Below are 17,174 nucleotides of genomic sequence, written 5' to 3' on the forward strand. Positions count from 1 at the left end.
GTGAGTGAGCCGCGTGAGGGACGCTGGCGCGCGCACTGGCCGACCGACAGGCGGCTGACTGTGAGGAGCCCTCCCGGGGAAGGCGGCGGCGCCCTTCGCCCCAGGCACCCCCGGGCCCGACCAGCGCTGCGCGCAGCCTCTGCCCCACCAGGGACGCGGGGCGGAGAAACAGCCGCACTTAGAAACCAAAGCCCTAATCGAGCCGGCAGGCTGGGCTCGCGATGCACGCGCTCATTTACACACGACGAGCTTTCAGATGCACGTAGTGGGGGCTTATCAAGAAAAATACGACCAAGAGAAGATGAAACGTTTCTTCTAACCGCAGCCGCTCAGCCCTGTTCTTGACATGTAGAGTGACTTTGGTCTCACCCAGATGGTCCACAGTTGCAGTGTCTGTATTTTTCCCAACAAACCGTACTGCCAAAACGAAAGCTAATACGCAGTACTGTTTTTTAAAATATAGATAAAGCAAAATTCTCCACCACTAACGTTTGTATTAAGAGACTTTTTGAAGTTGTTGCAAGAGTAGTGCAGATTTTGAGATTATTTTGTGCGTCATAACTGTAATCCGCCTTAAAATATCGCATCCTGTAGACGCAGACTCATTTTCCTTTAACTATATTATGAATAGTTTTCCAGCCACTTAAAAATGTTTATGCTTGTGCCTGTGAAAGCAATATTATGTGCACGGCAAAAAATTTGAGGTAACAGAGAAGTAGAAAGAAGAAAATAAGTCTTTGCTATAACTTCACCGTCAGAACACACAGCTATTAATAGTTCAGTAGCTTTTCTACCATCCTTACTTTTAGCGTTGCCTTGTTTTGCTTGACTTTGTTTACGTAGTTGAGATAACGCTATAAGACACAAAACTGTATTAATGGTTTTGGAATTTTTAGACATAGCTGAATAGTTTTCCATAAAGCTTTTGCTAATTTACCTCCTTACCAATCTATTGCCTGGTTACACACATTCTTTCTTTTCTTTTGGTTTTACAAGAAAAAGTTGGAATAATTTTTTCAGTTCCTGGCCTGCATGTATTACAGAAAATATGGAATTGTGATAATTAGAGAAAATGAACATCCCCTAAATTCGCCTTCTATGATCACAGTTATGAATCTCATAAAATTCACCATGTTAAAGGATACAATTCAGTGGTTTTCAGTATCTTCACAGAGGTGTGCAACCATCATCACACTGAGTTTAGATTTTCATAACCCCCCGAAACAAACCCCGGTGACTGTTGACAGCCAGTCCCCGGAATCTTGTTCCCACCTACCGCACTGCTTTATGCGGCCGCTAATCTACTTTCAGTCTCTCTGGATCTGCCTATTCCGGACATCTCCTATAAATGGAATTGTACAATCTGTAGTCTTTTGTGACTGACATTTCACTTAGTGAAGCGTTGCAAGGTTCATCCCTGTCACGGTAGCATGTATCAGTATTTCATTACATTTTATTGCTGAATAATGTTTCATTGTATGGATTTACCACATTTTGTTTATCCATCAGTTGATGAACATTTGGGTCGTTTCTACTTTGGCTATTATGACTAATGCTGTTGTAAACACCCGTGTGCCAACGCTTTATGTGAACGTAATGTCTTCAGTTCTCTTTGGTATGCATTTAGAAGCGGAATTGCTGGGTCATATGGTAAATCTGTGTTTAACTTTTTGAGGAACGACCAAATTGTTTACCAAAGTGCACCACTGTACATTTCCTCCAGCAGTGAATGAGGGATGCAGTTTCTCCACTTCCTCATCAACATTTGTTATTGTCTGTCTTTTTTTTTTTTTTTTTTTTGCGGTACGCGGGCCTCTCACTGCTGTGGCCTCTCCCGTTGCGGAGCACAGGCTCCCGACGCGCAGGCTCAGCGGCCATGGCTCACGGGCCCAGCCGCTCCGCGGCATGTGGGATCTTCCCGGACCGGGGCACGAACTCGTGTCCCCTGCATCGGCAGGTGGACTCTCAACCACTGCGCCACCAGGGAAGGCCTATTGTCTTTCTTTTTAATTATAGTCATTCTAGTGGTATGAAATACAATATCATTGTGTTGTTGATTTGCATTTTCCTATGAAAATTGGTCAGCTCTTTTTTTTATACAGCAGGTTCTTATTAGTTATCCATTTTATACATATTAGTGTATATATGTCAATCCCAATCTCCCAATTCATTCCACCACCACCACCACCCACCCTCACTTTCCCCCATTGGCGTCCATACATTTGTTCTCTACATCTGCGTGTATTTCTGCCCTGCAAACCGGTTCATCTGTACCATTTTTCTAGATTACACATATATGCGTTAATCTACGATAGTTGTTTTTCTCTTTCTGACTTACTTCACTCTGTATGACAGTCTCTAGGTCCATCCACATCTCTACAAATGTGAAAACTGATCAACTTTTAACGGGTGGAAGGAGATAGTCTTGAAAGGAGGCATATTTTAGAAAAGAGAAATCTTTTTAAAAACTGCTTCTATGTTAGGTATATGACCGACTGATTAATAAGAAAGGTGATGGTACAGTGGATAAAGGATGTCTTTTCAGTACCAGGTCAATTGCACACTCATATGGAAAAAAAAGAATGGATCTTGATCCTTACCTCTTGCCATACACAAAAATCAATTCCTGATGGATTGTAGCTCTAAATGCAAAAGGCCAGGACTTCCCTGGTGGTGCAGTGGTTAAGAATCCACCTGCCAATGCGGGAGACACGGGTTCGAGCCCTGGTCCCACAAGATCCTACATGCTGTGGAGCAACTAAGCCCATGCACTGCAGCTCCTGAGCCCACGTGGCACAACTACTGAAGCCCGCGTGCCTAGAGCCCATGCTCTGCAACAAAAGAAGCCACTGCAATGAGAAGCCCGCACACCTCAATGAAGAGTAGCCCCTGCTCGCCACAACTAGAGAAAGCCTGCGTGCAGCAACGAAGACCCAATGCAGCCAAAAATTAATTAATTAATTTAATTAATGCAAAAGGCCAAACAATAAAGCTTTTAGAAGAAAACAAAAGCATTGTCACTGGCAAAGATTTTAAAAATAGGAACCAAAACGTGCTCACCATAAATGAAAAACAGCTAAGTAGGACTACATTCCCTCTTCCTTCCTCCAGTCCCTGATCTGAGTGCTGATTACATAGGTATGTTCACTTTGAAAGTTCATCAAACTATATACTTATGATTTCTATACTTCTCTGTATGTATGTTATAGTTTAATAAAAATTTTAAAGAAAAGTCTTAACACTTTTCTTTGCAAATGACAGGATATAAATTATAAATAAGTATCTACAAGGATTTTGTAATTCTAAATAACTATACTAAATTACATTTTCTTTCTTTTTCCTTGTTATACTCTTTTCTTTCAATATTCATATTGAAGACTTTGAAGATTATCCAATGAGAGTTTTACATGACCTTCATTCAGAAGTCCGGACTCTAAAGGTATCAATCCTACAATATTAATTTATCATTTTTATGCGGTAATTTAAAAAAACTAAATAGGCTTAGTCAAAAGTTAAATTGTACTTTCTTTCCTCATAAAAGGATAATGTCAATATTCTTCTTGATGAAGCAAGCTTGGAAAGTCAAGAAAGCATTGGTTTCATAAAGGCAACAAAAGTGCTGATGAAAAAAAATTCAATGGATATCATGAAAATAAGAGAGTTTTTCCAGAAGTATGGATATAATCCACGTGCCAAGGAAAATTCAGGTGTGAATAACTTGCATTTTATAGCATTTGTTTTAGTATTAAAGAAAGAAGGCAGCACGATTAAGACTGCTATAGGCTTGGCCATTGTTTCTAGTTCTGACTCTGCCATTATATGATAGTCCTTTGATCATTTATTCAGCAATCACTGTGTTCTAGATGCAGTGCTGATCAGTGGTACAATATAAAGACAGTCCTTGCTCTCCTTTGCAAATGCTAGATGAGAACCAACACAGTGCTAGATGAAAGAAGGGTACCAGATAAATCTACGTCACTTGAGGATAGTTGTTTCTGGTCAGCTCTGCCAGTAAACGGCTGAGAGACCAACCTTAAGGCATGCTATTTCACTTTTCTCGTTCTCAGTTTCTTCTTCCATAGAATGAGAGATTTTTGGCTATATAAATTCGTAAAGTCCTTTTTAGTTCTAAAATTCTAATGAAGGGTAGGATAGCATGATGGTTTAGAATTTAGAGTCAAACTGCCTGAGTTCAAATCTCTAATTTCACCACTTACTAGCTGTATTAATCTTTGACCAGTTACTTAACTTTGTACCTCACTTTCTCACCTATAAATGAGAGAATTTTTTTTTGTTTTTGGCCGCGCCACGTGGCTTGCAGTATCTTAGTTCCCCGACCAGGAACTGAGCCCAGGACCACGGCAGTGAAAGCACCAAGTCCTAACCACTGGACCAACAGGGAAGTCCTATAAAGTAGATATGTTTAATAGTATCTACCTCTGAGGCTGTATAAGGATTAAATGAGATAAAATTTGCTTAGAACAGTACCTTGTATGCTAATCACCCATTGTTAACTATTATTATTGTTATACCCATAACTGTGAGTAACTAATTTCAATATGCTTCAGTGTCTTCATTTCTGCTATGAGAGTCTTTGTACATAAATAAAACATTAATTAGATTCAACAAATATGTATATATCAAGGATATATATGAAGGTATATTAAATAATCCACATGGTATAATGGAAAGAATTCAGTTGACTTTGGTGTGGACAGGTTGACTTTGGTTACTCAGAAAATGGTTCCACCAGTTACTACATGTGTGACCCTGGATAATTTCTCTAAATTGCTTTTCCTCACTAGTGAACTAGAGATGTTAATACCTCCCTAAGAGGTAGTAATAATGGTGATAACTTTATTTTATTAAACTCATCAGTGACAGCCTTGTAATAAATTCAACAATAGGTTTTTTGGTAGTTCTTGTAACATTTCTCAAAATTAACAGAAAGCACAATGCCAAAACAGCTCTGAATCAGCAGCTCTTCCAAGGGCCAAAAGCCACGAAATCAAAGGTTATAACTTTTTTTTTTAATGGTACATCCTTCATATTTAACATGTCGTGGCTTATCATGCACAAAAAAACAATATCCTATCCTAGTTCATTTCGGTTGCCAATCAAAACAAGGAAAGTAATATCTTCATAGAAAAAGTGTGTACCTCTTCACCTCCTTCAAGCCTTCACTTCCTTCAATCTGTAATGACTCCTAAAAAATAAAAAAGTATAAGTATTTTCTTTTTAATATTTATTTATTTGGCTCATTGGTCTTAGTTGCAGCGTGTGGGATCTAGCTTCCTGACCAGGGATCAAACCCAGGCTCCCTGCACTGGGAGCACAGAGTCGTAGCCACTGGACCACCAGGGAAGTCCCTTCCTGGTATTTTCTTAAAAAAGATGCAACAAACAGGAAATTTTAGAAAATTTTATTTCCCATTTCTTTCAATAAATATGTATGATTATTACAATTAATATTTCCCATTTAGCAACCAAATGTTATCTGTTCAAAATTATCTAAAACAAATCTCTTTATTAACTCCCTCCAAATGCTTAAACATATGGCAGCATTTAGAATCAAAAGATGTGGGTTCAGATCTTGGCTCTTTAAATTCTATCAGCTGAATGTTCTCCAAAATGTTGTTAAGTACCTTAATTTTTTAAATGAGGAAAAAATATTCAAAGATTTTTTTTGTGCTTGGAGCAGTTAATATGGAAATTAAATGGAGTAAAAATTAAATATAAAAATGCCTATCCAAAAAAAAAAAAAAAAGCCTATCCCATCGGGGATTCTAAATACATTTTAGTTTCTCTTCCTTCATCTCACCCTCTCCTCTGTCTCTTCTTTCTATCAGCCCTTTCCAATTATTGGTTAATTTTCCTTCTCTACTTCATACTACATTTCTTTAATACACATTTTATATTTGTCATTCTGCATTTTCTTCCGCCATTCTATTCTCTACTTTATACCTTTATACCTGGCTGTCTCACTGTCTAACCGAAGCCCTATCATTTGTTAAATTAATCTCTGCCCAAATCCTGACCAAATCCACTTACCTTCTTTCTAGGTATCCTCTTTCACTTTCTGTTGTCTCTCACACCGAAAACTAGTATTTCTCCTTCTTGAACTCTTTCTTGGCATTGTAAGTGCTATCCTGGATCCAACCTAAGTTCCACACCAAACTTATTAACCAGTGGTATACCCAGGAGATGGCAGAGGACTGTGGGAAAAAGTATAGTTGTTAGTAAAGTTATTTAGTCTGAAATGTACAGTGTAGTGGTTAAGCATATGGGGGTGTGGAGTCAGATATAACCTATTAAAGACTGAGAAACTACTTGTCCCACTAATTTCTCCTCTGATTTCTCTCAACTAGGTTTTTGATACAGGTGTTCCAGACTGACTTAGGTTAAAAATTTATATTTGTGTAACAGTCTTTCCTTTTTACCTTAGGCCATCTGTAAGTTAGAAATCTAAAATAATATTATTTTACTTTGTGTTAAATCTGGATTGTAGTTAACTCCACACTGTAATTAAATGTCATTACATGATAAGATAGTTTCATAATATGTTAAGAAAGACTGCTAAATCACATTAACTGAGAAAGTAAGGAAATTACACTTTTATTTGTGGGTATTGTTTTTTTAACATTTTAGTTTACTCCCCTTCTCTAATGTAATCCCCTAGATGAGATATGGATGGACAAGGCGGTACATGTCAGAAATTTAAAGGGACAATTGAAATAAAACCTTAGAGAATAAGGAGAGAGTCAGGACCTTTGCCGATTTGGGACATTTCAAATGGAGCTGTTTTATGTGGTTTTAGTATATGACATTTTCTAGTCTGCTGTTTGACCAGAATATGACCTTGACTTTTCCTCCCAGTGGATGAGCAAGAAGTCGTCGACTCTAAACCAGAGAACAATAAACGTGAAAATCCTGAGAAGCCTGATGTGAAGGGTGATTTGTCGGATTCCGCTCCTCCAAGCAGTTCTGTTTCTGAGAAGCCTCCACGTAGTCCACAACTTTCCGATTTTGGACTTGAGCGGTACATGATATCCCAAGTTCTGCCAAACCCTCCCCAGGCAGTAAACAACGAGAAGGAAGAGCCAAAAATTTTAACTCCATTTTCCAAACGGCCACTAGTAAAAACTCCCAAATGTGCACTAAAGATGGATGATTTTGAGTGTGTGACTCCTAAGTTAGAACACTTTGGTATCTCTGAATATACTATGTGTTTAAATGAAGATTATACAATGGGACTTAAAAATGTGAAGAATAACAGGTAAGCAGCTTTCTTAAAAGGAGCATTTTATCTAACTTTCTAAATCTTTTGTATTTATTGATTTTTTTTTCCCTAGAAGAAATATGTTTCAGACAATATCTTTCCTTCAAAGATTTTAAGATACTTCATATTTCAAACTTCTCTGAATCACCAATTCCATCAGTAAAGTGTTAGCTATTAGTTTCCTCAGGTTAGAAGATATAGAAGGAATGGTAAGAGCCTGAAAACAGATGGTATATGGTAGGATAAAGAAGAAGGGATAAAGTAAAATTATTAAAAACTTACGACTGATTTGGTATGGAGACTTGGGAAGAGAAGAGGATCTTGGGTAAATCACAGATTTCTGTTTTGTTGCCTGAAGTGATGCTTGGGAACTAAAATAGAAATACCTGCAGCTTGGGATGCAGTAAAGGTGATGAGTTTCCTTACATGTTGCTTTTGAGGTGCTCTTAAGCTTAGGTATTTTAATATGAATTTGAAGCGCAGTGATGAATTCCATGCTAGACTAAAGAGGTGGGGAGTGATTAGTATGGAAGTGGTAATTAATGAGTTACAATGAAAATGAAAATACCGCATATCACAGTACCACATATAAATCCATACCTTTAAGAACTATAGTTATTAAAGAAGGAAAATAAACATTCGACTCAAAGTGTCAGAAGAAAACCCCACAATTATGGGGAAAAGTGAAGAGAGTAAACACTAAAGATAAAATGTCATTACAAAATATTTTCAGAAGGGTAAAACTGATATGTTGAAGAATTGGTTCTTATTTAAACATTAATGTAAATGGCAAAATTAGGAACTATGGGCTATATTTTTTATTTTTCAAGCTATTAGAAATACTATAGGGTATAATACTGGGAAATTTAGAAAATTCAGATAAATTAAAAAGTTTTGAAAACAACACAAAATTATCAAAACAGACTTGAATTAGAAAACCTATATAGACCAAAAATCAGAGAAGAAAACTAGAAGAGTTATCAGAGAAGTAGCTCCAAAAAGCTCTGGGCACAGATGGTTTCCTGGATGAATCCTTTCATAATTTCAGAGAACATATACCTTCCATCTTACATAAAAGTTCTTTTTCTGAGAAGGAGACATACGTTCTAGTTCAGATGCCAACACCTAACCTGGGGACCTCCAGACTCACAAACGCTAGTGCAATGGATACAACCATACCCATCCTGCTTACATAGAGTTAGTGGGGTATAATGGATAAAAAATTATAAACTGCCTTTAGAATGAGATACTATGAAAATAATGATTTTTAAAAAGAACTGTCATTATCAGGGGTCTTCAAACTATAGCCAGAGACCAAACCCAGCCTACTGCCTATTTTTTGTAAATAAAATTTTATTGAACACACACTCAAAAAAAAGTTATTTTTCTAAAACTAGAATACGACAGAAAACTCTGCAGTTCAGTTTGACATTGATATACCCTTGATACAAACACAGAAAGAGCACACCAAAGGAAGCTATGGCCCAATCTAATTGTGAATATACATGTTAAAATCCCAATTAAAATACTCATAAATTGAATTCTACAGAATAGTAAAACTATAATGCGTAACTTCCACATTAAGCTTATCCCAGGAATGCAAAGATAGTTTAATATTTGGGAATTCATAAAATACACCATTTCTATGACTCAACAAGAAAAAAAAGAGGACTTAACCTGGTGGTGCAGTGGTAAAGGAACCACCGGCCAGTGCAGGGGACATGGGTTCGAGCACTGGTCCAAGAAGATCCCACATGCCGCGGAGCAACTAAGCCCGTGCGCCACAACTACTGAGCCTGCACTCCAGAGCCCGTGAGCCACAACTACCGAAGCCCGCACGCCTGGAGCCCATGCTCTGCAACAAGAGAAGCCACCACAATGAGAAGCACGTGCACCACAACGAAGAGTAGCCCCTGCTCGCCACAACTAGAAAGGCCTGCGTGCAGCAACAAAGACCCAGTGCAGCCAAAAATAAAATTAATTAATTAATTTAAAACTAGGATAATCTCAATAGATTATCCTATTATTATTCCTCAGTAAGGAATTTTATGAAATTTGACACCTGTTCTTCATTTAAATTGTTTGGTCAAATTCTAAGTGGAAAGATACTTCATTAACATAATAAACAATATGAATATCTAACTTAATAGTGAAGCTATCTGTTACCACTATTAAACATCATTTTTTTTAATGTCATTCTTGATGTTCTGGCCTATGTAATGAGATAGGAAACAGAAATAAGTATTACTCTGATGTATTTCTAGGCCATGTTTTGTGCCTGGGCAACTCGAGAAAGTCACATCTAAAATTTCTAGAAATAATAAAAGTTCAAGAAAGAAGCTGATATATTGATAAGATATATTTTATATAGTTATAACTATTTAAAGTAATATGCTTTCCTATATTTTATTAATAACTAATTGGTAAATACAGGGGGGAAAATCATTCAAATTTGAAACAGAAAGGTAAAATACTCATGCCAATTGTATGTGAAAGACCTATATGAATAAAACCATTAAATATTTCTGAGTTATATAAAGGGAAAATTAGGATGAAAAAATAGACCATAATCCTGAATAGAATGACTGAATATTATTAAGATGTTCAATCATATCAAGTTAATGTATGGATATCATACAATTACAATAAAACCTTGGTTTTTTTTTTAAGGTAGAAAGTGAGGGATATTTGACAGAATTATTCTAAAATTATTTGGAAGAATAAAAAGGATAACTAAGAAAATAATGAAAAATAACAGTAATGAGGGGACTTAACCTACTAGTTATTAAAATACATAAAGCTACAGTAAGTAAAGCAGTATAAAATTGTGACAGAATGGACCTACTGCAGGAACAGAATAGCCCAGAAACAGCCTCTAATTTACATAAGAACTTAATATATACTGAAGGTGTTTTTGAAGTAAAGATTATTCAGCAAATTACACTAGGACAGTTGGTTAATTGAACCATCTTCTAGTATTCAGTGATACTCTTCTTTATAACTGTATTTCAGACATCTGGGTAATTGGCTAGAACTGCCTTAAGATAGCAGGATGAGTCTTCTTAGTTTAAAAAAACGTTCTTAATCTCTATCTGTATACCGGTATAAAATTCCACTTTATGATTTTGAAGCCATGAGCTATACAATTCCTATATTTGAACTAATGAGTTGAACTCATAGCTTTCCTTGAAGTCAAAGTTGTTTTGGGGTTCTTTTGGCCGCACGGCATGTTGGATCCTAGTTTCCCGACCAGGGATCAAACCTGTGCCCCTCTGCAGTGGAAGCACAGAGTTCCAACCACTGGACCGCCAGGCAAGTCCCTACGTTAAAGACTTTTAACCCACTTCTAAGTCAACACTGTCAATACAAAATGGTTCTTAACCTTTTTTTGAGCCATGGATATACATTTAAAAACAAAAGAACAGTTTGTTCCGTGGGACTACTGTTCCATAAAACATAACTGAATATTTGTCCAGACTTGATGATATATAGTAAGATTAAATTTTTTTCCAGAGGTTAAATATTAACTTTTTTTTGACCTTATTATTTCCTTATGAATCACGCCAGTGAGGAGGCCATGGAAACAGAACCAGTGACCAACAATAATTTCTTTGCCACTCCTGGCCCCATAACCCAGCCATTGGAAAAAAATGGTAAGTGTGAAAATCAGGTTACTTCTCAGCTATACTCTTTTCAGACTATCTTTGTACAAAAAAATGGTTCTATCACCTTAGACATTCTAACAGCCTTCTGCATCTTCTCGGTTCACAATATTGAATTATAGGAAGTGCCATTCCATTCAGGTTCAGCATGATTTCATACAAGAGAAATATAATTTTCTGGAATGTTTTTCATACTCTTTCTGATTGTATTCAGTATTTTTCAGCTTGTTTGTTTGTTTTTAACATTTTAACTTAAAACATAAATATATATTCATTCACCAATCTTTTGATGTAGAGCCAATAATACCTTTTTTTGTTTTAGTTTAGCTTCAGCCTATTGATTAGAGTTCTACATTATCTTCCTTACGTAAACCACGCCCAGAATACATCAGCTACCATTTCAAATTTGGGGTTTTTTTAATAGTACAAAAACTGAAAATCATTTTCATGTAGTGTTTTCATATTTGTCCCAGCAAACATGAAAACACTGGTTTTCACATACTATAAAATGAAAAATCCTAGAGTTTTATGATTTCCCTGAATAATTATTTATAATCATCTGGTCTATACCAAATTTATTGGAAAATTTTTTAAAGTAACTTGTCTGTCAGGTCTTTCCAAAGTTTTGGACATGTTTTCAGAGAAATTCTTTTTTTGTGCTATTTGCACTGACTTGTTATTAAATTAACAAATACTGCTGGCATAAACAGGTTTGAAAAAATACAACTGGGAGCTTCCCTGGTGGCGCAGTGGTTGGGAGTCCGCCTGCCAATGCAGGGGACACAGGTTCGAGCCCTGGTCCGGGAGGATCCCACATGCCGTGGGGCAACTGGGCCCGTGTGCCACAACTGCTGAGCGTGCGCTCTGGAGCCCGTGAGCCACAACTACTGGGGCCCACGTGCCTGGAGCCCATGCTCTGCAACGGGAGAGGCCACCGCAATGAGAGGCCTGTGCACCACAGGGAGGAGTGGCCCCTGCTCATCACAACTGGAGAGGGCCCACGTGCAGCAATGAAGACCCAAAACAGCCAAACATAAATAAATTAAAAAACAAAAATACAACTAACTCATAGTAAGCTGAGCTCAACTTATAAGAGCATGATTATATTCAATAAAGGCCTTTTTTTTTTTAATAGAAAGAATGAACCACTACCTCCTGCACATCATACTCAGAAATCAATTCCCAATGGACTATAAACTTTTTAGAAAATGATAAAGGAGAATATCTTTAGGCCTTCTGAAGTGGGATGGATTTTCTAAAGAATAGCTTACCAACTGAAATCCTTTAATATACCATCAGCAGTATATTTCACGGAAGGAACAGAATGCTTACGTTTACCCATTAGTAATTTGGTTAAGTGGAGGATTGTTTGTTAATAGAGTTTCTACTGTATTTAGTTTGACCCTATTTTTATGCCACAAAAGTATGATTATTACAGTTTTTACAGTCTCTACTTACTAAAATTTAGTAATTTACCATTGCTTCTTTTATCCCACTCATTCCTTCTGGGTTTAGATTTCCCTTTTTTTGTGTCATTCTTTCCCCCCCCCATGCTATCATTTATGTTATTTACTTATTTTAAAAATTTTATTGAAGTATAGTTGATTTACAATGTCGTTGCTCATTCTTGAATGATAATTTAGCTGGATATAGATGACTAGATTGACAGCTTGTTTTTCTTGAACATTTTAAAGAAAGTATTCCATTGTGACCTGGTGAGCTGCTGGTGAGCAGAGTGCTATTGGTCTGATTAGCTTTCTTTTGTGGAAAATCTGTCTTTTTTTCCCTGGTAGTCTATAAGATTTTTATTTATTATGTTTAGAATTTAGTATGATTTTTCTTTTTTTTTCACATCTTTATTGGAGTATAATTGCTTTACAATGGTTTGTTAGTTTCTGCTTTATAACAAGCGAATCAGCTATACATATACACATACCCCCATATCTCTTTCCTCTTGTGTCTCCCTCCCTCCCCTCTAGGTGGTCACAAAACACCGAGCTGATCTCCCTGTGCTATGCGGCTCCTTCCCACTAGCTATTTTACATTTGGTAGTGTATATATATCCATGCCACTCTCTCACTTCGTCCCAGCTTACCCTTCCCCCTCCCCGTGTCCTCAAGTCCATTCTCTAGTAGGTCTGCGTCTTTATTCCCGTCCTGCCCCTAGGTTCTTCATGACCTTTCTTTTTTTTAGATTCCATATATATGTGTTAGCATACAGTATTTGTTTTTCTCTTTCTGACTTACTTTACTCTGTATGACAGACTCTAGATCGATCCACCTCACTACAAATAACTCAATTTCGTTTCTTTTTATGGCTGAGTAATATTCCATTGTATATATTTGCCACATCTTCTTTATCCATTCATCTGTCACTGGACACTTAGGTTTCTTCCATGTCCTGGCTATTGTAAACAGAGCTTCAATGAACATTGTGGTACATGACTTTTTTTGAATTATGGTTTTCTCAGGGTATATATATGCCCAGTAGTGAGATTGCTGGGTCATATGGTAGTTCTATTTTTCGTTTTTTAAGGAACCTCCATACTGTTCTCCATAGTGGCTGTACCAATTTACATTCCCACCAACAGTGCAAGAGGGTTGCCGCCTCTCCACACCCTCTCCAGCATTTACTGTTTGTAGATTTTTTGATGGTGGCCATTCTGACTGGTTTGAGATGATATCTCATTGTAGTTTTGATTTGCATTTCTCTAATGATTAATGATGTTGAGTATTCTTTCACGTGTTTGTTGGCAATCTGTATATCTTCTTTGGAGAAATGTCTATTTAGGTCTTCTGCCCATATTTGGATTGGGTTGTTTGTTTTTTTGATATTGAGCTGCATGAGCTGCTTGTAAATTTTGGAGATTGATCCTTTTTCAGTTGCTTCATTTGCAAATATTTTCTCCCATTCTGAGGGTTGTCTTTTTATCTTGTTTATGGTTTCCTTTGCTGTGCAAAAGCTTTTAAGTTTCATTAGGTCCCATTTGTCTGTTTTTGTCTCTATTTCCATTTCTTTAGGAGGTGGGTCAAAAAGGATCTTGCTGTGATTTATGTCATAGAGTGTTCTGCCTATGTTTTCCTCTAAGAGTTTGATAGTGTCTGGCCTACATTTAGGTCTTCAATCCATTTTGAGTTTATTTTTGTGTACGGTGTTAGGGTGTGTTCTAATTTTATTCTTTTACATGTAGCTGTCCAGTTTTCCCAGCACCACTTATTGAAGAGGCTGTCTTTTCTCCATTGTATATTCCTGCCTCCTTTATCAAAAATAAGGTGACCATATGTGCGTGGGTTTATCTCTGGGCTTTGTATCCTGTTCCATTGATCTATATTTCTGTTTTTGTGCCAGTACCATACTCTCTTGATTACTGTAGCTTTGTAGTATAGTCTGAAGTCAGGGAGCCTGATTCGTCCAGCTCCGTTTTTCTTTCTCAATATTGCTTTGGCTATTCAGGGTCTTTTGTGTTTCCATACAAATTGTGAAATTTTTTGTTCTAGTTCTGTGAAAAATGGCATTGATAGTTTGATAGGGATTGCATTAAATCTGTAGATTGCTTATGGTAGTATAGTCATTTTCACAATGTTGATTCTTCCAATCCAAGTACATGGTATGTCTCTCCACCTATTTAATTTCTTTCATCAGTGTCTTATAATTTTCTGCATACAGGTCTTTTGTCTCCTTAGGTAGGTTTATTCCTAGGTATTTTATTCTTTTTGTTGCAGTGGTAAATGGGAGTGTTTTCTTTTTTTTTTTTTTTTTTTTTTTTTGCAGTACACGGGCCTCTCTATTGTGGCCTGTCCCGTTGAGGAGCACAGGCTCCGGACGCACAGGCTCAGTGGCCATGGCTCACGGGCCCAGCCACTCTGCGGCCCGTGGGATCTTCCCGGACCAGGGCACGAACCTGTGTCCCCTGCGTGGGCAGGCGGACTCCCAACCACTGCGCCACCAGGGAAGCCCGGGAGTGTTTTCTTAATTTCACTTTCAGATTTTTCATCATTAGTGTATAGGAATGTGAGAGATTTCTGTGCATTAATTTTGTATCCTGCTACTTTACCAAATTCATTGATTAGCTCTAGTAGTTTTCTGGTAGCATCTTCAGGATTCTCTATGTATAGTATCATGTCATCTGAAAACAGTGACAGCTTTACTTCTTCTTTTCCGATTTGGATTCCTTCTGTTTCATTTTCTTCTCTGACTGCTGTGGCTAAAACTTCCAAAACTATGTTGAATAGTAGTGGTGAGAGTGGGCAACCTTGTCTTGTTCCTGATCTTAGTAGAAATGGTTTCAGTTTTTCACCATTGGGGACGATGTTGGCTGTGGGTTTGTCATATATGGCCTTTATTATGTTGAGGTTAAGTTCCCTCTATGCCTACTTTCTGGAGGGTTTTTATCAAAAATCGGTGTGGAATTTTGTTGAAAGCTTTTTCTTCATCTATTGAGAATATCATATGGTTTTTATCCTTCAGTTTGTTAATATGTTGTATCACATTGATTGATTTGCATATATTGAAGAATCCTTGCATTCCTGGGATAAACCCCACTTGATCTTGGTGTATGATCCTTATAATGCACTGTTAGATTCTGTTTGCTAGTATTTTGTTGAAGATATTTGCATCTATGTTCACCAGTGATATTGTCCTGTAGTTTTCTTTCTTTGTGACATCTTTGTCTGGCTTTGGTATCAGGGTGATGGTGGCCTCGTAGAATGAGTTTGGGAGCGTTCCTCCCTCTGCTATATTTTGGAAGAGTTTGAGAAGGATAGGTGTTAGCTCTTCTCTAAAGGTTTGATAGAATTCGCCTGTGAAGCCATGATTTTTCAAGCTAAGGACTCATGTCCTTAATTCTGGAAAACTCTCTGATATTACCTCTTTAATAATATTACTTCTCTCCTAATTCCTCGATTTTTTTCCTCAGATTCCTGTAAGATATATTTTAGAATGTTATCCTTCAGCCTCCTTGGTTTTCTGTTTTGTGCTGTTTTTTTGTTTTTATAATTTTATTTATATTTGGCTGCATTGGGTCTTCATTGCTGTGCGTGGGCTTCCTCTAGTTGCAGCGAGCGGGGGCTACTCTGCGTTGCGGTGTGCGAGCTTCTCATTGCGGTGGCTTCTCTTGTTGTGGAGCACAGGCTCTAGGTGCATGGGCTTAAATATTTGTGGCATGCGGGCTCAGTAGTTGTGGCTTACGGGCTCTAGAGCACATGCTCAGTAGTTCTGGCACGTGGGCTTAGTTGCTCCATGGCATGTGGGATCTTCCCAGGCCAGGGCTCCAACCTGTGTCCCCTGCATTGGCAGGCAGATTCTTAACCACTGTGCCACCAGGGAAGTCCCTATTCATTTGTTTCTTAAGGGATAGTTAAATTGTTTTTGTTTGTTTGTTTGTTTACTATTACAGGCAGTGCTCTAGTTAAATTGTCCTTTGGACACATGTCTCTCACATCTTGGAGTAGAATTTCTAGATCAAAGGGGATGCATATCTTTACTTATTCTAGAAAATGCTAAATTGCCACTGTAGAGTGGCTATTGTGGTTCATTCTCACCAACAGTGTTTGAGTTTTTGTTTCTCCATCTTTTTCAGCACTTGATGATTAGACTTAATAAACTTTTGCCAGTTTGACCGTTTTGCTAACATGTTTACTTTTTCTCTTTGGTATTTTTAGGGTGCTTGCATACTTTGTTACAGATAGCAAATGTCCATATACACATGTTCTCGTTTCTATGTTCTCTCTTCCGTTCCAGCAGCCAGTTCTTCCATCCTTGGCCAGTGTTACACTGCTTTTAGTTACTACAGCTTTAGAGGAAGTCCTCATATCTTGGAGGGCAAGTGGCCTTCCGTGCCCTCTTCCTCCTCCTTTTTCTTCTTCAGAAATTTGATTTTGCCATAAAGGTCTTACACAGTTTTTAACAGATTTATATGTAGGTATCTTATCTTTTTTGTTGCTATTGTGAAAAATATTCTTTTTCAAATATATTTTTTATTGTTTGTTGATCTTATACTAGAACTTCATTTTTGTGTATTGCATTTGCATCTTGCAACCCTGCTGAACTTTTATTAGTGCTAATAATTAGATTGTGAATATGACGGTTTTGTTTTTTCTTGTCCAGTCAAGTACACAATAGAGTTATAATTTCTTCAGTTATTAAAAATAAAGTGCACAAATTAAACTGACAAAGATTATAATATAAAAGTTAAAATCTTTATTTCAACCTTATTTTCAAATATGTATTTCATGC

General features: G+C 37.3%; 1 protein-coding gene across 3 annotated transcripts in view; it reads left to right on the forward strand.

Annotated features, from left to right (window-relative positions):
• Positions 1-17,174, forward strand: part of SKA3 (spindle and kinetochore associated complex subunit 3) — a 33,234-nt gene that overhangs the window by 218 nt on the left and 15,842 nt on the right. For 2 of the 3 annotated variants that reach the window (XM_022574477.3, XM_022574478.3), the window contains exons 2-5: positions 3,378-3,439; positions 3,542-3,707; positions 6,876-7,275; positions 10,846-10,931. In XM_022574477.3, the coding sequence (XP_022430185.1) occupies positions 3,378-3,439; positions 3,542-3,707; positions 6,876-7,275; positions 10,846-10,931 (714 nt within the window). Of the gene's footprint in view, positions 1-6; positions 3,139-3,377; positions 3,440-3,541; positions 3,708-6,875; positions 7,276-10,845; positions 10,932-17,174 lie in introns of those variants that run through there. The other variant, XM_022574479.3, reaches the window with a different exon arrangement.

The sequence above is a fragment of the Delphinapterus leucas genome, chromosome 18 (genome assembly GCF_059928025.1).
Source record: "Delphinapterus leucas isolate spDelLeu-1000000601 "Yukka" chromosome 18, BTC_Dleu_Yukka2, whole genome shotgun sequence".
Classification (NCBI taxonomy): Eukaryota; Metazoa; Chordata; class Mammalia; order Artiodactyla; family Monodontidae; genus Delphinapterus; species Delphinapterus leucas.